Source organism: Heptranchias perlo, chromosome 34 (assembly GCF_035084215.1).
Source record: "Heptranchias perlo isolate sHepPer1 chromosome 34, sHepPer1.hap1, whole genome shotgun sequence".
In the NCBI taxonomy this organism is placed as follows: domain Eukaryota; kingdom Metazoa; phylum Chordata; class Chondrichthyes; order Hexanchiformes; family Hexanchidae; genus Heptranchias; species Heptranchias perlo.
In genome coordinates, this window is record NC_090358.1 from 11,489,146 (window position 1) to 11,511,814 (window position 22,669).

At 43.2% G+C, this 22,669-nt stretch overlaps 1 protein-coding gene across 2 annotated transcripts in view; it reads right to left on the reverse strand.

Annotated features, from left to right (window-relative positions):
• Positions 1 to 5,231, reverse strand: part of LOC137301786 (dipeptidyl peptidase 8-like) — a 32,896-nt gene extending 27,665 nt beyond the window's left edge. For both annotated transcript variants that reach the window (XM_067971417.1, XM_067971418.1), the window contains exons 1-2: positions 5,171 to 5,231; positions 3,357 to 3,626 (exon numbers count right to left, since the gene is read on the reverse strand). In XM_067971417.1, coding sequence (XP_067827518.1) covers positions 3,357 to 3,615 — 259 coding nt within the window. In that variant the 5' untranslated portion in view covers positions 3,616 to 3,626; positions 5,171 to 5,231. The remainder of the gene's footprint in view (positions 1 to 3,356; positions 3,627 to 5,170) is intronic.
• Positions 5,232 to 22,669: the final 17,438 nt, after the last annotated feature.

The window sequence follows — 22,669 nt, forward strand, 5'->3', positions numbered from 1 at the left end:
GAATTTCAGAGGGTAAATAGTGAAAGAATATTCCCTTTGGTACCTTGGGGGCATAAATTTCGGATTAGTACAAGAAGCATAAAGGAGGAGGTCAGAAGAATGTTTGCTCATGCAAAGGGTTATTAGGGTGTGGAATGCATTAAGTGACTATTGAAGCTGAGTCAATCATGGGATTTAAGAGGGATTTAGATAAATAATTCAAGAAAAATATTAAAACGTATAGGAAAAAAGCAGGAAAATGAGGTGAGTGGATAGCTTCAATATGGAGCCAGCGCTGGTACAGGCACAGTGGATCAAATCGTGTCCTTCTGTGCTGAAATTTCTATGATTATATAGAAATATTCACATTATAAAATCCTTACATTAATATAGTAATTATCCACTCCATACATTAATAAATCCACAAACTACACACGTTCCCTATTACTATGCAAATTAAATGCTCCTTACATTAACATAATACACTCCCTCCATCCATATACAAATTACGCCCATCCAGTATTAATATTCAAATTACATACTCCCGACATTAATTTACAAATTACATATTCCCTTTTAAAAAAATATTCATTCTCAGGATGTGAGCGTTGCTGGCAAGGTAGGCATTTTATTACCCATCCCTAGTTGCCCTCAGTTTGATAGAACTAAGAGGCTCGCTAAGACGTTTCAGAGGGCAGTTAAAAGTCAACCACATTGGTGTGCGTCATATATAGGCCAGACCATGTGAGGAGAGCAGGTTTCCTTCCCTCAAGGATATAGTGAACCAGTTGGCTTTTTATGACAATGTGACAATCCTGTAGCTTTATGGTCACTTTTGTACTGATAGCAGCTTTTTATTTCGAGATTTTGTTTTTAACTGAATTCAAATTCTCACACTGTCATGGTGGGATTTGAACTCACATTCTCTGGTTTAGTAGTCCAGTAGCATAACCACAAATATAGAAAAGCATAAGCTCTGTGCATCAATAAGTACCATATGACTGTAAGTGTCAGGCACTATTTGTATATTTATGGTAATATAAGTGAATAAATATGTCAATTAAAGTCCCTTTTAATGAGTAATTTTTTATATTTTATAATAATGCTCCATCCTTTGTTTATTTCTTAAATATTCTTTTGATTGTAATCTTACTTTTTCCACAGAAACATGTAATTTCAATTTTTGAAGGCCTTCACAGCATCAGACAAGAAAATTTGAAAGATTGTTAATTTAGATGTTCTTTATAAATTGGTTTACAATTTTGTTACACAGAGGAAAGCTTCACTGCATTCCACAGCTCAGCTCTTACTGATCTTTTCCATCCATTTTTGCATTTGTTTCCACTGTTACAACTTCAGTTTTAGTTCCCCAAACTGCACAGATTGCTCTTTAACATTAGTTTGCTATATTTCACTGCCACTGTTGCCTTTTTTTTTAGATTGGAGAGGGGCAGGGGTCAGAGGACAATGCAGGTCACACAAGAGCAGTTATTAGAGGATGTACAAGTTGACTGAGAGAGCGTTCCTATGCTGGAAAGATGGTGGGCACAGTGAGGCACAAGAGAGAGAACTTAAGCCAAGATGAGAGATAGGAGAGAAAAAAAAAATTGAGGCAGAAAAGGAGCGAGACAGACATAGAACCTGATAGTTCAGCCTGTTTCCACACAGGATCTTATTGACACAGCAACAGCTAACTAAAGGGACACCAATTTCCCCCATGCCGTAATGGTAACACATGATTCCCTGTGGTGTGCTAGGTGCAGGCCTGGATATAGCACTGCCCCTGTATGGGGGTACAGTGCTTCCATGCATGCATATTGCATCTGTGTATACAGTACCTGTGTGAGTGCAGCATTTATCGTGAGTATATTATTTCCTTGTGAGTGAAAGGGTGGTGGAAGCAGATTCAATCGTGGCTTTCAAAAAGGAATTGGATAAATATTTGAAGGGAAAAAATCTGCAGGGCTATGGGGAAAGAGTGGGGGAATGGGACTAACTAGATTGCTCTTACTAAGAGCCGGCACAGGCTCGATGGGCCAAATGGCCTCCTTCTGTGCTGTAATGATTCTATGATTCTATGTGTACTGTCTGTATATAATACTTGCTGTCTGTATATAATACTCACATCAGGGTACATTATGAGTGTTTGTGTAGGCTACTTAGGTAAATACGAGACAGAATCTGTGCATGATATCCATGTTTGTGCACTATACACATCTTTTGTGTGACTGTGTACAGAAACTACTTATGTTTGCAATACCCATGCGCACATCACAGACTGATAATAACTGCCTGCACAAAGAAGAAATTCACTGATGTATTCAATCCATCCCAAAAAGGTAGAATTTCACAGAATTCAGACATTTGGAACAGTTACAATAAAGTGCTCATTGTTTTGCTGTAGACTGAAGCTAGTATCCCAGCATCTGTTCTCACAGTTGTTTTACAATGGAAGGCACTTAACTGTATGCAATAGATCCATCTTTATTTTACATCTTATTCTCCTCTTCCACCCTCCTCCACTACGAGGGCAGGAAGTTCTGACCACATGAAAACAGGGCAACCTCCTCCAGGCGAGGGAGATGACAGGGTCTGGGACACGTGCCATAAATCTGCTTACACGAATCTTGAAGCGACCATTACAGTGGCAATGCCAGATATTAGAGGTGCCAGTTAGGGGTTGGACCGTAGTGATGGGCTAGCATAAGAGAGAAATAATAGTTGATTCTGTGCTAAGTTAGCTGATCTCAATCAGGGTAGAGGGCTTACAATTAGCCTTAGCGCTCCTGGGCTAGGGAGAGCGAGCGTTCCCATTGCTGATGGCTGTCCGCTGACCCCTGCTGGAGATACACTTGTATGCATTTCAGGTGGAGGCCAGATCGACTCGCTGTGATACGCTTCATAGTCAAAAAACTTGCCAGCACGCACTAGCTAGGGTCAAATCTGGTGCTGGGGAGGGAGAGAAATGATTACTACAAAATGAATAATACTAGCCTGTGCATTCATAAAGAACAAGCGACTTCTGTATATAATTTAGTGATGTAACTATGGTCAAGAATTACCTGCTACAAGCTTTACAAAATTGCAGGGGACGTGCTTGTCACAGGAATTTCCTGTTACAGTCACATCACCCCAACTATAGAAACAGCCAATATAAATGAGCTGTTAGCCCTTAAAAATAGCAAAGGTTGTTGCACACACCAATCACAGCACTGGAACCACAAGCAAACAAAGGCAGACACATCCAGACATTTAACAGGCATAACCATTCATGAATAAAATGACAGTGATTTGAATAGCAGCCCTGTGGAAAAAAGGTGCGAATATAACAGATAAAACTACAGGCCTGGTACAGCTGTGGGACAGAGGCTGCTCACCTAGATAATAGATCCTATCTGAATGAGGCCCTTCAGGATCATTTTTCTTTACAAAATAAAAATCATGAGGAGCTTTTGCCATCATGTGCCCATGTAGCTTCCTGCTATCAGTGATTAGCTTCCGTAAGTGACTCCAGGAGTACCTCTCCACATAGTACGGCTCGAGTTGCTCTGACTCTTCAATTTCCACACTAGCACTTGCAGAGGCTGTTTCAAAGACCTCAATGTTAGGTTGCTCAGTTTCCATTGCTGCAGCCATCACCGCCCCTCCTAAAAGATGAGGATAGAGAATTAAATACAAACAGCAGAGATGCAACAAGCAGAGCACTTTCCCTCAGCACAATCCACTGCATTTGAAATACACCACCCTACCCTCCAAGTACATTACTCTTCATTCCTCATAGAATGCCCAAAGTTCAAAGTGACATGGCCCACAGAGTACTGTGTCACACATTTGATTTCCTGCAAGAAGCTTGTCCATTTGCAGATGGAAACGTGGCAGGCGTGCGTTATTACGTAACACTAGTTGATCTCATGTCAAAATGCTCATGGGTTGTTGGGGGCTTGCAGTGTGAAGTCTCAGTGACTGATGGATTTGAGAACAGTGAAGCGACTGCAGATCACACGATAAAAGGAAAGGAGGAATTGTTGGTTTTGCACTTGTCTCGTGGTGCCGCTGGGAACCCAACATTCATATCTTACCGTTTCAGATCAGGTGTCAACCTCAGTCCAAATTTCGGAGATGATTTCTCAAAGTTGCACAAAATGAGAACTGTCATGGGTTGCCTTCTGTTTTTGATTTTGCAACCCAATTGGTCCAGCAGTGACCAATCAGAAAGCAAATACATTCATACAGACATAGAACTTTTCATTAGATAAATAGATAGATGCATGTACACTTGTGTTTCCTATATTACAACAATGACCACACTTCATAAGTACTTGACTGGTTATAAAGCGCTTTGGAACATTCTGAGGTCGTGTAAGGCACTATATAAATGCAAGTTCTTTCTTTTAAATATAGAAGTCTAGTAAACAAATGTGCTATGAAATAAACCAATACAATCTGCTGCCCAGAAACAACTCCGTGTCCATAAAACAAGGATCGTCACCTCTTGCTAAGTTAAAAGCCAGACAGTAGGATCATGGATTAAATTGTGACATCTTCTTTGATTATTTAATGAAAACTCCACATTCCTAACACATGCTAAGACACAGGTGTAAGCGGGAAAAAAATAAACTTCAATTTTAAAGGAGAGTTTTGGTACCTGGTTTATAGTTCAGAAATTTCCAGACAGCCAAGTCAAAAAACTAAGCAGGTGGCAACCCTATGCAGGGCCATATAATGTGTCATTTTCAGTTTAAAGCTTTAAATTTAAAAAAAAATGTACCTTTTAAGACTACCAGGGGCTTAGGGGTTGGTAGGAATTCAAAAATATGACAATGCAAAAAAAAAAGTGAAAATCTGAATTTAAACAAAGGTCCCTGTTTAACCATCAAAAACAAAGCTCTCAGATTTCAGTCCATGAACTAATTTCAGGAGTGGAACAAACTACATTTTGCACTGGTTTTGTTAAAGTGAATTATTTTGCAACATTCCAGTTTTAGAACATTTCTGAACAGCTGCACTGTGAAGAAATCGTTGCAACATCTGCAGGGATGCAATACAATGAGGGGGGGGGAGGGGCTGAGGAATGCACTGATTTTATTTTACAAATTACAATAAATATAACATTTTATTAAACCTTTCTGTGTCCCTTTTTTTAATTTCAAAATAAAAGCACAATTGCAACATGATAATTTTTAATTCTCACCCAGACACTGCCTCTCCCCCACTCTCTTCCGGGCTCTTTATGCACTTCCGCTTTTCCCCCAGCTTCTTTACCAATGATATGAAGACAGGAGGGGATCGTGTTGCTCCGGGAGTGGTCGCACCTCCTGATGCAGAGCCCCCTGCAGTTGCAGTTCCAGCAGGCCTCCGTACACAGCGCCACCACCGGCCAGTGTCGCCAGCCTCCCGGGCAGCGGCGCTGATGGACCGCCGCGATTAACGCCACCTGCCCTCGCTCGCTGTCATTACCGTCAGTGGGCTTTACCAGACAGCGCCACCTGTCGTGGATGGCGCCAAGGACCTCCTAAAACAAGAATAGAAATTCTGGCATTATGCAGCAGGTCAATCAGCATCTGGTTAATGTTTCGGGTCAGGACCTCAAAAGCTGGCAGATCCGCTGTATATTTTCTGTTTTTGTTTTCCTGCCTTCACAGTTTTTTTTTCAACATTTGCACAGTGCCTCTTGGACATTGCAACCATCTACTCCAATATCATTGGTTCTTCTATACAACCTCATTTGGGATTAAACTGCCACTGATTTCAGATGTAAGGTATCTTACAACACCAGGTTATAGTCCAACAGTTTTATTTGAAAATCACAAGCTTTCGGAGGCTTTCTCCTTCGTCAGGTGTTCGTCAATAAAACTGTTGGACTATAACCTGGTGTTGTAAGATACCTTACATTTGTCCACCCCAGTCCATCACCGGCATCTCCACATCACTGATTTCAGAAACAGTGCCTCCTGCAGGTACAATACAATTGCCACTTGGTCTCAAGAAGCAATGAGTGCCACCTGTAATTACACTGCAAAAGCAAAGCTGTCATGCCCCTACTTATAAAGCAGAGGCCGGTAATAAAACCAAAGTGAGAGAGATGAGCCAAATGCATTACATTTCCTATTAACCCGTACTTTTTAAAAAAGGAGGGAGAGAGAAAAGAGGGAACTACAGACCGGTAAGCCTAACATCAGTGGTAGGGAAAATGCTAGAGTCTATTATAAAGAATGTGATAACAGGACACTTAGAAAATATCAACCGGATTAGACAAAGTCAACATGGATTTATGAAAGGGAAATTGTGTTTGACAAACCTACTGGAGTTTTTTGAGGATGTAACTGGTAGAATAGATAAGGGAGAACCAGTGGATGTGGTTTATTTGGATTTTCAGAAGGCCTTTGATAAAGTCCCACATAAGAGGTTAGTGTGCAAAATTAAAGCACATGGGATTGGCGGTAATATACTGGCATGGATTGAAAATTGGTTAACAGACAGAAAACATAGAGTAGGAATAAGTGGGTCTTTTTCGGGATGGCAGGCACTGACTAGTGGGGTACCGCAGGGATCAGTGCTTGGGCCCCAGCTATTCACAATATATATCAATGATTTGGATGAGGGAACCAAATGTAATATTTCTAAGTTTGCTGATGACACAAAACTAGGTGGGATAGTGAGTTGTGAGGAGGATGCAAAGAGGCTTCAAGGCGATTTAGACAAGTTGAGTGAGTGGGCAAATACATGGCAGACGCAGAATAACGTGGATAAATGTGAAGTTATCCACTTCGGAAGGAAAAACAGAAAGGCAGAGTGTTATTTAAATGGTGATAGATTGGGAAATGTTGATGAACAAAGGGACCTGGGTGTCCTTGTACACCAGTCACTGAAAGCAAACATGCAGGTGCAGCGAGCAGTTAGGAAGGCAAATGGTATGTTGGCCTTCATTGCAAGAGGATTTGAGTATAGAAGCAAGGATGTCTTACTGCAGTTATACAGGGCCTTGGTGAGACCACACCTGGAGTATTGTGTGCAATTTTGGTCTCCTTACCTAAGAAAAGATATACTTGCCACAGAGGGAGTGCAACAAAAGTTCACCAGACTGATTCCTGAGATGGCAGGGCTGTCGTATGAGGAGAGATTGGGTTGAATAGGCCCATATAAAATTCTGACAGGGCTAGACAGACTGGATGCAGGGAGGATGTTTCCCCTGGCTGGGAAGGTCCAGAACGAGGGGTCACAGTCTCAGGATACAGGGTAGGACATTTAGGACTGAGATGAGGAGAAATGTCTTCACTCAGAGGGTGGTGAACCTGTGGAATTCTCTACCACAGAAGGCTGTGGAGACTAAGAAGGAGCTAGATAAATTTCTAGACACAAAAGCCATCAAGGGGTATGGGGAGAAAGCGGGATATGGTATTGAGAAAGAGGATCAGCCATGATCATATTGAATGGTGGAGCAGGCTCGAAGGGCCGAATGGCCTACTCCTGCTCCTATTTTCTATGTTTCTATGTTTTGTATTATCTCTTGTTTTATTCCCCCTTCCTTCTTTAATATGCAGAAGTCAGTTTGAGACATTTGTTCGCAGTCATGATAGTTTAACAATCAGATTTATGGCAGTCTTTACAGGAGGCTAGTTATTTATCCATTGCCTTTTAAGTTTCAAACATCATTCAGATAGTTACACTTTTTGAACAGCTCGCCTGCTCTAGTGCTGCTATTACACTCCACAAACAGTACATCTGGCTATTAAATTATGTAGTTGACAATGGGATAATATCACTTTCAACATCCTATGGCACTGGTTTAAAAGAAATTATGTATATATGAAAAAGTTTCCAATTGGACAGCTTTTTTATGACCTACATGCTCGAGTAACTAGCCCTGCCCTTAATATCCATCCAGACTGCTAACAAACATTTCACTATCCCAATTTGCACCCAGCACTCATCTCAAATTATTGAAATCTTGGCTTTGAGGTAAATATGTAAGACCTGAGTTTCGAGATTGGGAATTGAGGTAACTTTCCTAAGTTTATAGATTCAACATAAAATCAGAGGTCAAATTATTTGAGCGCATGTGACAATGTTATGACTCACCACATAATGATTTACTTTGATATCTTTGGAGAGCTATTTAATGATTGCATATGATGTGATTTTGCTTCCTGGACTATACAGATTAGAGAGATAATCACCAGCTATTCATTAATCCAAAAAAGTTTGTAAAGTACTGATGCAAACCAATTTCTTACCTTAAACTGTAGATACTTATATTTTGCAGACACCAAAACATACTTCACCCATTCTGGCAGGTCCAACACACAAATGCAATCAACCAGAATCACATCCTTCACTCTTTACTGAATAAAATATGGAAAGCAAAGAATGTGACAGGAGACTAGTCTGGTTTATATGCCTCATTAAAGGACATTTTCAAGGGCTTGTGCCTCAGTTTGTAGGAGGTTTATGTCTCATTGTGGGCCTGTTGGCTGTGGTAATACATATCAGCCTTGTTGTTCTATTTGTGATTGACAGTATTATCATGCCCCAGTGGCTTTAACAGTCGAGTATTATATGTTGCTATTGCCTAATGACTGTAATGTTGGTTATATATTATCATAACCTGGTGATTTGAGTGGTTAATTGATGGCCACTTAGCATTGCAACCTTTTGGCTCCAGCAGTAGAGTGTAGATTTTGTTTTCTCATAGCCTAATGGTCCTAACAGTGGAGTATTGGTTATGTGGTATCAATATTTTAGTGGTTTTGGTAGTAAAGTGCTGTTAGGCCTGATAAATGGTTCAGTGACTGCAGAAATGGAGAATTGCAAGTTTATGTCCTTAACCAGCGATAACCGCTAATCAAAGTCACATGTTCTCATTGGCCAGCTTTTGTCAGTTCACCCAATCCACGAGATGGAGTACTTTACATCAGCAGAGCAATCATCTTATTCGAGAAATATTAGCAGGCCAAATATTAGGGCCAATTAAGCCCAATAGATATGCACCTGCTATTGGCCAATAACAAAATAATACCCAACTATTTGAAGAAACCCAAAAGCAAGGCACCATTTGAGACAAAGCAGGAGGAATATAAATTATACAACAACATTCAACATGTTACTGGCAAGAAGTTTCTGTGCACGCACCACAACCTAACTTTACAGAATGAAATGAGAACATCTGCCAACTTGTTGAAGTGTAAAATGAACGGAAGGAATGTGCCGTCTGTATTGGTGCAGTATAAAAGGGGATACATGCAACTCTGTAGCACTGCACTGCTGGCTCCACAAAAATACTGTGGACTGGTGCTGACCTGAGCTTGCTCCCCTCAACTTCACCTCCTCACTCCCAGGACCTACCTATGGGCTAGCCTGGTGTTGGAGCTTGGCTGGAATTCGTCAGGCCCCAATTGGCGGGCTGCACCGGGACACCTGTTTGGCACCTGCCGCTCGCCGCTTCCAATCAAATGAAGCCCGATGCCAAATTTGGATTGGGCTTCAGGCCAGCAATAGAGTTGCCAACGCTGGTTGGATGTATTCCTAGAGGTTTCATCACATGGCCTCTGGCCTCCAACCACCCCGCCCAATCAAAAAGCCTTTCTCTTCCCCCATCTCTAATATTTTTAGAACTAATAAGTGAAAGTGTTTAAAGAAAATGAAACAAACGTACAATTTTCTTTTAATGCCCCAATGCTTTTTCTCCCAGGTTGCTCACAGCAGTGTCCAGGAGATTAATCTTTAATTCCTGGAGACTCCAGGGCAATCCTGGAGATTGGCATCCCAGACTAGTACACAGAGCAATTGCTCTTCGGACTTGCCGCCCATTTTGGATGCAAATCCAATCTCTCCCCCATTCTCATCCATTTTGGACCAAGAAAAGGATACAGGAGAGTATTTTAAATGGCGAAAAGTTAGGAATGGAGGCGGTCGAAAGAGATCGAGGGGTTCATGTACACAGATCACTAAAATGTAGTAGACAGGTACAAAAAAAAATCAAAAAGGCTAATGGAATATTAGTTTTTTAACTAGAGGGCTAGAATATAAAGAGGAGGAAGTTTTGCTACAGCTATAAAAAACCCTGGTTAGATTACATCTGGAACACTGTGTACGGTTCTGGGCACCGCACCTTATGAAGGATATATTGGCCTTGGATGGGGTGCAGCACAGATTCACCAGAATGATACCAGGGCTCCAAGAATTAGATTATGAGGAGAGATTACATAAACTAGGCTTGTATTCCCTGGAATATAGAAGATTAAGGGGTGATTTGATTGAAGTTTTTAGGATTTTGAAAGAAATTGATAGGATGGATAGAGAGAAACTTTTTCCACTGGTGGGGGAGTCTAGGACAAGGGGACATAACCTTAAAATCAGAGTCTGATCATTCAGGAGAAAAGTTAGGAAACACTTCTTCACACAAGGGGTGGGAGAAGTGTGGAACTCTCTCCCACAAAAAGCAGTAGATGCTAGCTCAATTAATCATTTTAAATCTGAGATAGATTTTTGCTAGCCAAGGGTATTAAGGAACATGGAGCCAAGGCAGGTGGATGGAGTTAGGACACAGCTCAGCCATGATCTCACTGAATGGCGGAACAGGCTCGAGGGGCTGAATGGTCTACTCCTGTTCCTATGTTCCTATTAAGTGCTATCCTGAAACATTGCAGACTTCAAATGCATGAATGCCATAGTGGCACTGAATGAAAGGAAAGAGAGTTTAAAATTTGCTCTTACAACTCTATAGTGGTTGGCTTCCTCTTACGACAGATAAAAAGTTTTACCAAAACAGGGTTTTGCTTTAAACAATCCTGGTGTGTGCATAGCTCCTCGATATTGCACTGAACTAAAGTCAGATTTACATGAAAGGAATTAAGCAACACAGATAAATATAAGGAACTCCAGAAGGCTAAATAATGACAAGGAATCCACTTAAAAATACATTTTGGCAACATTAAATCAACAGTTTAAATGAATCACTTATGCCAGGAATATACAGAAGATTTTATTTTGCTCTGATCTGGAATCCATCAGAAGTATTTTGCTTTTATGTACTCTTATAAACACTTTCACCCATCTGTTCATACTTTTATGGAGAGTTTGGCCCTTAACTGTCAGCCAGTATTTTACAGTGCATCTAGCTTTTGCAGTGAATTCTCTGTTGGAGAGACCGAGGTACAATTGCATTTTAAATAGAGCATCAGAAAGGGCTTATAGTTCATCCAGAACTCTGCTGCCCATACCCTATGCTCTCCCATTACCCCAGTCATTGACTTACATTAGCTCCCAGTGTCTGAACACCTCAAATTTTAAATATTATATTCTTATCCTCATTTTTAAACCCCTTCATGGCCATGCCTCTCCCTATCTCTGTAACCTCCTCCAGCCCTACAATGACCCATTCCCCCCAAGCTCTCCATTCATGTGACTCTGGCCTCTTGTGAATCCATCTCCCTTCTCTCCACCATTGGTGGCCATATCTTCAGCTGCCTAGGCCCCATGCTCTGGAATCCCATCCTTGAACCCCTTCATCTCTCCATCTCCCTCCTCCCCTTAAGACCCTACTTAAAACTCACTTCTTTGACCAAGTCTTTGGTGAGCCCTCCTAATCTCCCTTTTAATGGCTCAATGTCCATTCCTTTACCTTCTTGGATCGCAAAACCAGTGTTGCAATTTTAATTTGGTAGACCAGATTTTGAAAGGCAACTTCATAATTTTACCACAGAAGACATCATCACAATAAAGAAAGGATAAGGGGAAGCCTTTCTTTCCCAGGATTATGTGAATCGATGTAAAGTAATAGTAAATCAGAACTTTCCTCTTAGGTAAGTGGTAGGTGGTAACTTTACTCTCTCTACCCAATTTAGGATATTTTAAATCTATTTACTTTTAATCTATATAGCAGTAACTTTATATAGTTCAGTTTCAGTAGTCAGTTAGTGTATTTTTGCTTAAAGATAAACATAAGAACCTAAATTGAAATACAGTTAAAACACTGCAGGTACATCTAAAAGTGGTAAGTGACCTCTGACCTAGAAGTTTTCAGAGTATGCAACTGAATTTAATTATAGTACTATAGTACACTCCTAGAAGTATCTCAGTGTGACCTTTCTACCTGTCCCCGGTGTTGAGAAGGATAGGCCTGGCCATGCTGCCACGGAACGCTCCGTCCAGTTGGACCGTTCCACCCCACCTGTCCTTCGTGGAAAAGTTTGTGCAGAAAAACACCTTTGACCACAAGGCGATCAGCAAGTGGTCCGCACGTAACGTCCTCGAGACCCTGAGGGAAAAGGAGATGGTGGATCCTGTCGGTTGGTTCCCCAAGCAGACTGTCAATGTCATTTGGCAGAACGCCTCATCGCCAGAGCTTTCAAACAAGCACCAAGACCTGGCTTGGCTGGTGGTAAGAAGGGCCCTTCCCGTCAGATCCTTCATGCACTCCCGGACTCTCAGCGCCACTGCGCGCTGTCCCAGAGGAGGCTGCGGTGGAGACGAGACCGTCAGCCATCTCCTTCTGGAATGTGCCTTTGCAAAGAAGGTCTGGAGAGAGATGCGGTGGTATCTGTCCAGGTTCGTCCCGAGCAGTTCCGTAACACAGGATTCTGTGCTCTACGGGCTGTTCCCGGGGACGCACACTGGGACGGACATCAGCTGCTGCTGGAAGACCATCAACTCGGTGAAAGACGCCCTTTGGTCTGCCCGAAACTTGCTGGTCTTCCAGTACAAGGAGCTGTCGTCGACCGAGTGTTGCAGACTGGCACATTTCAAGGTCCAGGACTACGTGCTGAGGGACGCACTGAGGATGGGCGCGGCCGCCGCAAAGGCTCTGTGGCGAAAGGCAACTGTTTAGAGCCTTCCCGCCATTGTATACCGAGGGGCTGCAATCAGGGAAAAACCCCCTCGGACAGAATGTAAAATTCAAAATTGATGTAATGTACCCGCAATAAATCTGCAATGAATCTGTAATGAATCACCTGTATTGATTGTGATGCAATGAGGCACCCCAGAGTGTCATGAACTGTAATGATGTCCAATGTATTTCATTGAACTGTACTTGATGTAACCTGCAAATTGCACAATCGATATTGTGTATGTTTGGAATGTGATATGAGAACTGTATTGTATGAACTGCTGCAAATTTTATGAATAAAGTATATTTTTTGAAAAAAAAATCTCAGTGTGACCCCTAGTAATCCAAAGAGACGTGATAGCATTTGTCATCATACCTTGTTAATTGTTTGGTCACAGATTCCTTCCTGTTGCTCATCATGGGGGACAATTTCTTCTGTGCATTATGTATAACAAAATCATAAACCCATTTATAAATAACTTGTTTATGATTTTACTACATATAGCACACAGAAGAAATCTTCACCCTCCTCCTCCGCTCCCTTAATTTTTTCACATGAACCAAATCACTCTTATCAGTCAGGAACAGATATAATTACATTTCACTGTATTCATGACCTATCACAATTGCAGTACTGTAGTTATACAGCACCAGTTATAGTCACACCGATGGACTGTTAAAGTAGAGTGTAAGGACAAGTGTAGAGAGTGCACTGTACGATATGTCATAACTTTGAGGACACTCAAGTTTTAGAATCAGCAGGATTAACCAATGCTATTCTGGTCTTGAGTGGATGTCGGTATCTTCTTCAAGGAGACAACGATAAAACTATTGCAATCAGTTTTGTTAATACCTCTATCAATGATTAGCCAAACCAATGTAACTTAACTCTTTATTTTGTCAGTTATAAAATGACTTCTCCTAAGTGGAAGCTTATAATGGATTGGAATGAATAGTCAACATGAAGTCAGCATGTGTGATCATCGATAACCTATGGTGGTCCCATCTTATTCCATTTTGAGGTTAAAGATCTTTGCTTTCCATCTGAATGATTCGGTGTGTGGAGATTTTTAAAAACTCCCCCTGCATTTATATTCATGGAAACTTTTCATTATAATACAGATTATTCAAAACTCAGTTTTGCCATCAAGTTAAAACTGTAAATAAAGGCTTTCCCATTGGAAAGGAGAGAGGGAAAATCAGAGAAGACATCCCAGGCCACTTTTGTACTCTTATTTCTAGCTGGTTACAGAAAACACTGGCATAATACCAGGAACAGATTCCTTTTCACCCTTAATGCAAATGATATGATGCTTAAGGGTACCCAGATGGGATAGATAATATGTGTGTGTGTGTGTGTGTGTCAGGGGTGAATATAATATCCAAATGCCAGTAAGAAGTGCAATAACAATCATTTGCATCACTTGTGGGGCAGTATTCTACTTGCACAACACATTTAGAAAAATAAACAACTGAAATGTAACTTTCAAGTTTCAAAAAATACATATCTGCCATTTTTCCATTTTGATCCAGATTGTTTCAAGTAATGTTTAGGGTAACACTGTTTGTTCGACAACAAGCTTTAAAAAACTCCTCACTTGCCTCTGAATGTTCCACTTGTGTGGAGATTGCATACAATGTTTTCCAGAGTAACACAAGACGACATTTTAATTTTACAGTGTGTAGTAATCCAGGTGACGTCACATTGGAGAGGAGTGCTGGAGTCTGTTGGATTCCTCACCCCACACCGGGATTTCCATCTATTGTGGACCAAGGAACACGAAACCTCAGACATTCACAGTGTGAAAGAGTTGGTTTTTCCTGAAAGAGGATTCACAGGTGATGTGACAGTTGGCAGGGGTTGTCCATCTGTCCATGACAGTATTGGTAGGAGTGACCACCGCACAGTCCTCGTGGAGATGAAATCCCGTCTTCGCACTGAGGACACCATCCAACGTGTTGTGTGGCACTACCACCGTGCTAAATGGGATAGATTCAGAACGGATCTAGCAGCTCAAAACTGGGCATCCATGAGGCGCTGTGGGCCATCAGCAGCAGCAGAATTGTATTCCAGCACAATCTGTAACCTCATGGCCCGGCATATTCCTCACTCTACCATTACCAACAAGCCAGGGGATCAACCCTGGTTCAATGAGGAGTGTAGAAGAGCATGCCAGGAGCAGCACCAGGCGTACCTAAAAATGAGGTGCCAACCTGGTGAAGCTACAACTCAGGACTACATGCATGCTAAACAGCGGAAGCAACATGCTATAGACAGAGCTAAGCGATTCCACAACCAACGGATCAGATCAAAGCTCTGCAGTCCTGCCACATCCAGTCGTGAATGGTGGTGGACAATTAAACAACTAACGGGAGGAGGAGGCTCTGCAAACATCCCCATTCTCAATGATGGCGGAGTCCAGCACGTGAGTGCAAAAGACAAGGCTGAAGCGTTTGCAACCATCTTCAGCCAGAAGTGCCAAGTGGATAATCCATCTCAGCCTCCTCCCGATATCCCCACCATCACGGAAGCCAGTCTTCGGCCAATTCGATTCACTCCACGTGATATCAAGAAACGGCTGAGTGCACTGGATACAGCAAAGGCTATGGGCCCTGACAACATCCCAGCTGTAGTGCTGAAGACTTGTGCTCCAGAACTAGCTGCGCCTCTAGCCAAGCTGTTCCAATACAGCTGCAACACTGGCATCCACCCGACAATGTGGAAAATTGCCCAGGTATGTCCTGTCCACAAAAAGCAGGACAAATCCAATCTGGCCAATTACCGCCCCATCAGTCTACTCTCAATCATCAGCAAAGTGATGGAAGGTGTCGTCGACAGTGCTATCAAGCGGCACTTACTCACCAATAACCTGCTCACCGATGCTCAGTTTGGGTTCCGCCAGGACCACTCGGCTCCAGACCTCATTACAGCCTTGGTCCAAACATGGACAAAAGAGCTGAATTCCAGAGGTGAGGTGAGAGTGACTGCCCTTGATGTCAAGGCAGCATTTGACCGAGAGTGGCACCAAGGAGCCCTCGTAAAATTGAAGTCAATGGGAATCAGGGGGAAAACTCTCCAGTGGCTGGAGTCATACCTAGCACAAAGGAAGATGGTAGTGGTTGTTGGAGGCCAATCATCTCAGCCCCAGGGCATTGCTGCAGGAGTTCCTCAGGGCAGTGTCCTAGGCCCAACCATCTTCAGCTGCTTCATCAATGACCTTCCCTCCATCATAAGGTCAGAAATGGGGATGTTCGCTGATGACTGCACAGTGTTCAGTTCCATTCGCAACCCCTCAGATAATGAAGCAGTCCGAGCCTGCATGCAGCAAGACCTGGACAACATCCAGGCTTGGGCTGATAAGTGGCAAGTAACATTCGCGCCAGATAAGTGCCAGGCAATGACCATCACCAACAAGAGAGAGTCTAACCACCTCCCCTTGACATTCAACGGCATTACCATCGCCGAATCCCCCACCATCAACATCCTGGGGGTCACCATTGACCAGAAACTTAACTGGACCAGCCATATAAATACTGTGGCTACGAGAGCAGGTCAGAGGCTGGGTATTCTGCAGCGAGTGACTCACCTCCTGACTCCCCAAAGCCTTTCCACCATCTACAAGGCACAAGTCAGGAGTGTGATGGAATACTCTCCACTTGCCTGGATGAGTGCAGCTCCAACAACACTCAAGAAGCTCGACACCATCCAAGATAAAGCAGCCCGCTTGATTGGCACCCCATCCACCACCCTAAACATTCACTCCCTTCACCACCGGCGCACTGTGGCTGCAGTGTGCACCATCCACAGGATGCACTGCAGCAACTCGCCAAGGCTTCTTCGACAGCACCTCCCAAACCCGCGACCTCTACCACCTCGAAGGACAAGGGCAGCAGGCGCATGGGAACAACACCACCTGCACATTCCCCTCCAAGTCACACACCATCCCGACTTGGAAATATATCGCCGTTCCTTCATTGTCGCTGGGTCAAAATCCTGGAACTCCCTTCCTAACAGCACTGTGGGAGAACCGTCACCACACGGACTGCAGCGGTTCAAGAAGGCGGCTCACCACCACCTTCTCGAGGGCAATTAGGGATGGGCAATAAATGCCGGCCTTGCCAGCGACGCCCACATCCCGTGAACGAATAAAAAAAAAACAAAAAAAAAACTACTATATGAAACCACAGATAGACAGTGTCTCACTGCTGCATCGAACCTGGAGTACAGAGTAATCAGCTATTGTGAGGAAGTTGGTGGAATAACTACTCTTTGTGATCTGGGGCAGCAGCTTATTGGGTCACAAGACAGTCGGTGACAACTTGGTGCATAGGACCTGAGGACGGAAGTGGCAGGTTGCTCGAAAATTGAGACAGGGAGAGGCAGGCTAATATTGAATACGAGGAAGGGAGTGGCATGTGCCAAGTGAAATCTATGATGTGGAGATGCCGGTGATGGACTGGGGTTGACAATTGTAAACAATTTTACAACACCAAGTTATAGTCCAACAATTTTATTTGAAAATCACAAGCTTTTGGAGGCTTCCTCCTTCCTCAGGTGAATGTGGAAATGAAATCCTCGAACCTTTCGCATTTATAAATCACAGAACAATACCTGGTGATTACAGATAGTCTTTCCAACTGCCCGTTGCCAAGTGTGTTAATCCGCCCTTGCGATCCTCTGTGTAAGGCATCTTTCGATGTATTTTTTTCTACGAGTTGCACAGAAATGTAAAGTTTTGTTGCTGTGATACTCTCGTCTAAAAAAAAATTAAAATTCTTGGATTTGGCAACAACCTTATCAACAAGGTCTCGTGTTGCTTTACAGTCACTTTCATAAAAATGAAACATAATTTTTGGCAGAAAGTTAAAGCCTTCACAATCCTCAACTTTTCTGGTTTCCCTCCTCCTTGGAAGTGGTTTTTAGGGTTGACATTTTAAATATACAACGAAATGATGTTTCGTTTTTATGGAAATGACGACAGTGCGATAAACCACCCGATTAATGTCAACTATAAACAACAACAACTTGCATTTATATAGCGCCTTAGCACGGGTAAAACATCCTAAGGCACTTTACAGGAGCGTAATCAGACAAAAATTGACACTGAGCCAAAGGAGGAGACATTAGAACAGAAAAGAGATAGTTTTTAAGGAGCATCTCCAAGGATGGAGACAGAGGTGGAGAGATTTGGGGAGGGAATTCCAGAGCTTAGGGTCGAGACGGCTGAAGGCATTGCTGCTAATGGAGGAATGAAGGAAGTGAGGAATGGACAAGAGGCCAGAACTGGAGAAACACAGAGTTCAGAGGGATGTAGGGCAGAGATAAGGAGGGGTGAGGCCAAGGAGGGATTTGAACACAAGAATGAGAAAATTTAAAATACTAGTGTGTTAGTGGTTATTAGCTGTGGGCAGCTTACAGTGATTGCTGTGTAGAATCTGGTGAGGTGGCTCCAGCATCCACCCTATACCATACTCAGAGGACTATCGGTCCTCAATGCAGAGAAAGGCAGAAATCTGGCTTTATTTTATTTTAGCATAGCATGTGTCAATGAAAATGTAAGTTGGACACTTGGGGGTTCTGTATTAAACCATAAAGTCGTGTCTCAGTCATTTTGCTGACAATCTTCGTTGGTTAAACATTTATAATTGCATTTGAAAATGTCCTGATTGTTGAGTAATAATGAGATAGGCAGCCAAAGGAATTCTGGTTATTCAGTAAACTGCTACTGGGGCCAATGACACGGTAAAAATAAAAGCAATTAAGCTTTGCTGATATAGTATTGATCCTTGGATGCAAGAACGTTACAACGACTTGTAGCTCGGATTCTGCCAAAAAAAATCCAACACGCAAACTGAACTGTTCAGGTGAATGGTTTTACCAAAATGTTAGTTTCTGTGCAGAGAAATAGTTACAAGTGAGATATGGTCTAATTAGAAATGCCAGTTTATTTAAGACTGTGCGAGGTGAAGTACAGTGAATGAGAAGATCAGGTCACACGGGCCATAGTCAAACCAATGCAATTTTTATGATCATATAATTTGATGAGGGGGCATGTTGCTTTTTAACCTCGGCATTCGGTCAGATTCAATCGTGGGAAATCTAACCCCGGACTTTCAGTCTCCTCCCACTCTCCATGTGTTGCGGTTGTGTCGCGGGAAGGACACAATTCCTTTAGTGAGTTCGCTGCAGAGTGAAGCCTGAAAGGAAGTTTTCCGCAGACCTCAATTGTCCAAAGGGAGAAAATCAGCAATTGTAGAACACGGACGTTTGGATGTTACGTCAGTCTGAAGATTTTATTAATATTACTCACTTACTGTCCACTCTACAAAAAACAAAGGTATGTTTTGTCTCCAGTATTTAGAAATAATTATTTGAAAAAAATCTAAGAACAAATGTTGGATCATCGTAGAATCTTACAGCACAGAAGGAGGCCATTCGGCCCTTCATGCCTGTGCCGGCTCTTTGAAAGAGCTGTCCAATTTAATCCCACACCCCAACTTTTTCCCCATAACCCTACAAATTATTCCTCTTCAAGTACACGTCCAATTGCCTTTTGAAAGTTCCTATGGAATCTGCTTCTTCCACACTTTCAGACAGTGCATTCCAGATCATCATACCCCTCTGGGTGAAAAAAATTCTCCTAATTTCCCCTCTAGTTCTTTTGCCAATTATTTTAAATCTGTGACCCACTTGCCAGAGGAAACAGTTTCTTTCTACTTGCTCTATCTCACCCCCTCATAATTTTGAATACCTCTATTAGGTCTCCCCTTAACCTTCTTTGCTCTTAGGAGAACATTCACAGCCAGCTTCTTCAATCTCGCCACATAACTGAAGCCCCGTGTTCCTGGTATCATCCTGGTAAAGCTCCTCTGCACCCTCTCCAAGGTCTTGACATCCTTCCAAAAGTGTAGCGCCCAGAATTGTACACGATACTCCAGCTGAGGCCTAACCAGTGATTTGTAAAGGTTTAGCATGACTACTTGTTTTTGTATTCAATGCCCCTATTTACAAAGCCAAGTATCCCATACACTTTCTTAACTGCCTTATCAACATGTCCTGCCACTGTCAAAACTTTGTGACTATGCACCCCCAGGTCTCTCTGCTATGCACCCCCTTCAAAATAGTACCATTTAGATTATAATGACTCTCCATGTTATTCCTCCCAAAGTGCATCATTCCACACTTATCGGCATTAAATTGCATCTGCCAGTCTGTCTATGTCCTCCTGCAGTCTGCTACTATCCTGCTCACTATTTGCTACGTTGCCAAGTTTTGTATCATCCGCAAACTTCAAAATTGGACTCCCTATACCCAAATCCTGGTCATGTTTATAAAAGATTTTTGGATTCCCTTTTATGTTATCAGCTAATCTTTTCTCATACTCTTTGCCCTTCTTATATCCTTTTTCAAATTCCCCCTGCGCTCTCTGTATTCTGCCTGGTTTTCTACTGTATTCTGTACCTGACATTTGTCATAAACCTTCTTTTTCTGTCTTATTTTAACCTCTATTTATTTTCTCATCCAGGGAGCTCTAGCTTTGGATGCCCTATCATTCCTCCTTATGGGAATATGCTTCGTTTGTACCCAAACTATCTCTGCCTTGAAGGCCTGCCATTGCTCATTTACTGTTTTTTTGGCCAATCTTTGTTTCCAGTCCACCTGCGTTAGATCCCTTTTCAAATCACTGAAATTGCCTCTCTTCCAGATGGGTATTTTCACCGTTGATTTTTCTTTGTCCCTTTCTGTAACTTTTTAAAACCTAATTATATTATGATCACTATTACCGAGATGTTCTCCCACTGAAACACACTCCACCTGCCCTACTTCATTCCCTAGAACTAGATCCAGCACTGCTTTCTTCCTCATTGGGCTAGAAACAGACTGATTAAGAAAGTTCTCCTGTACACGTTTTAGGAATTCTTCATTGTCTTTGCCCTTTACACTGTTTTCCCCCACTCTATATTAGGGTAATTGAAGTCCCCTACTATTACTGTTCTATTATTTTTACATTTCTCTGAAATTTGCCGACAAATTTGCTCCTCTATCTCCTTCTCACTATTTGGAGGTAAATATAGTAAACACCCAGCAATGTAACAGCTGCTTTTTTTTTTATTCGTTCACGGGATGTGGGCGTCGCTGGCAAGGCCGGCATTTATTGCCCATCCCTAATTGCCCTTGAGAAGGTGGTGGTGAGCCGCCTTCTTGAACCGCTGCAGTCCGTGTGGTGACGTTTCTCCCACAATGCTGTTAGGAAGGGAGTTCCAGGATTTTGACCCAGCGTCAATGAAGGAGCGGCGATATATTTCCAAGTCGGGATGGTGTGTGACTTGGAGGGGAACGTGCAGGTGGTGTTGTTCCCATGCGCCTGCTGCCCTTGTCCTTCTAGGTGGTAGAGGTCGTGGGTTTGGGAGGTGCTGTCGAAGAAGCCTTGGCGAGTTGCTGCATTGCATCCTTTGGATGGTACACACTGCAGCCACAGTGCGCCGGTGGTGAAGGGAGTGAATGTTTAGGGTGGTGGATGGGGTGCCAATCAAGTGGGCTGCTTTATCTTGGATGGTGTCGAGCTTCTTGAGTGTTGTTGGAGCTGCACTCATCCAGGCAAGTGGAGAGTATTCCATCACACTCCTGACTTGTGCCTTGTAGATGGTGGAAAGGCTTTGGGAAGTCAGGAGGTGAGTCACTCGCTGCAGAATACCCAGCCTCTGACCTGCTCTCGTAGCCACAGTATTTATATGGCTGGTCCAGTTAAGTTTCTGGTCAATGGTGACCCCGAGGATGTTGATGGTGGGGGATTCGGCGATGGTAATGCCGTTGAATGTCAAGGGGAGGTGGTTAGACTCTCTCTTGTTGGAGATGGTCATTGCCTGGCACTTATCTGGCGCGAATGTTACTTGCCACTTATGAGCCCAAGCCTGGATGTTGTCCAGGTCTTGCTGCATGCAGGCTCGGACTGCTTCATTATCTGAGGGGTTGCGAATGGAACTGAACACTGTGCAGTCATCAGCGAACATCCCCATTTCTGACCTTATGATGGAGGGAAGGTCATTGATGAAGCAGCTGAAGATGGTTGGGCCAAGGACACTGCCCTGAGGAACTCCTGCAGCAATGCCCTGGGGCTGAGATGACTGGCCTCCAACAACCACTACCATCTTCCTTTGTGCCAGGTATGACTCCAGCCACTGGAGAGTTTTCCCCCTGATTCCCATTGACTTCAATTTTACTAGGGCTTCTTGGTGCCACACTCGGTCAAATGCTGCCTTGATGTCAAGGGCAGTCACTCTCACCTCACCTCTGGAATTCAGCTCTTTTGTCCATGTTTGGACCAAGGCTGTAATGAGGTCTGGAGCCGAGTGGTCCTGGCGGAACCCAAACTGAGCATCGGTGAGCAGGTTATTGGTGAGTAAGTGCCGCTTGATAGCACTGTCGACGACACCTTCCATCACTTTGCTGATGATTGAGAGTAGACTGATGGGGCGGTAATTGGCCGGATTGGATTTGTCCTGCTTTTTGTGGACAGGACATACCTGGGCAATTTTCCACATTGTCGGGTGGATGCCAGTGTTGTAGCTGTACTGGAACAGCTTGGCTAGAGGCGCAGCTAGTTCTGGAGCACAAGTCTTCAGCACTACAGCTGGGATGTTGTCGGGGCCCATAGCCTTTGCTGTATCCAGTGCACTGAGCCGTTTCTTGATATCACGTGGAGTGAATCGAATTGGCCGAAGACTGGCTTCCGTGATGGTGGGGATATCGGGAGGAGGCTGAGATGGATTATCCACTCGGCACTTCTGGCTGAAGATGGTTGCAAACGCTTCAGCCTTGTCTTTTGCACTCACGTGCTGGACTCCGCCATCATTGAGAATGGG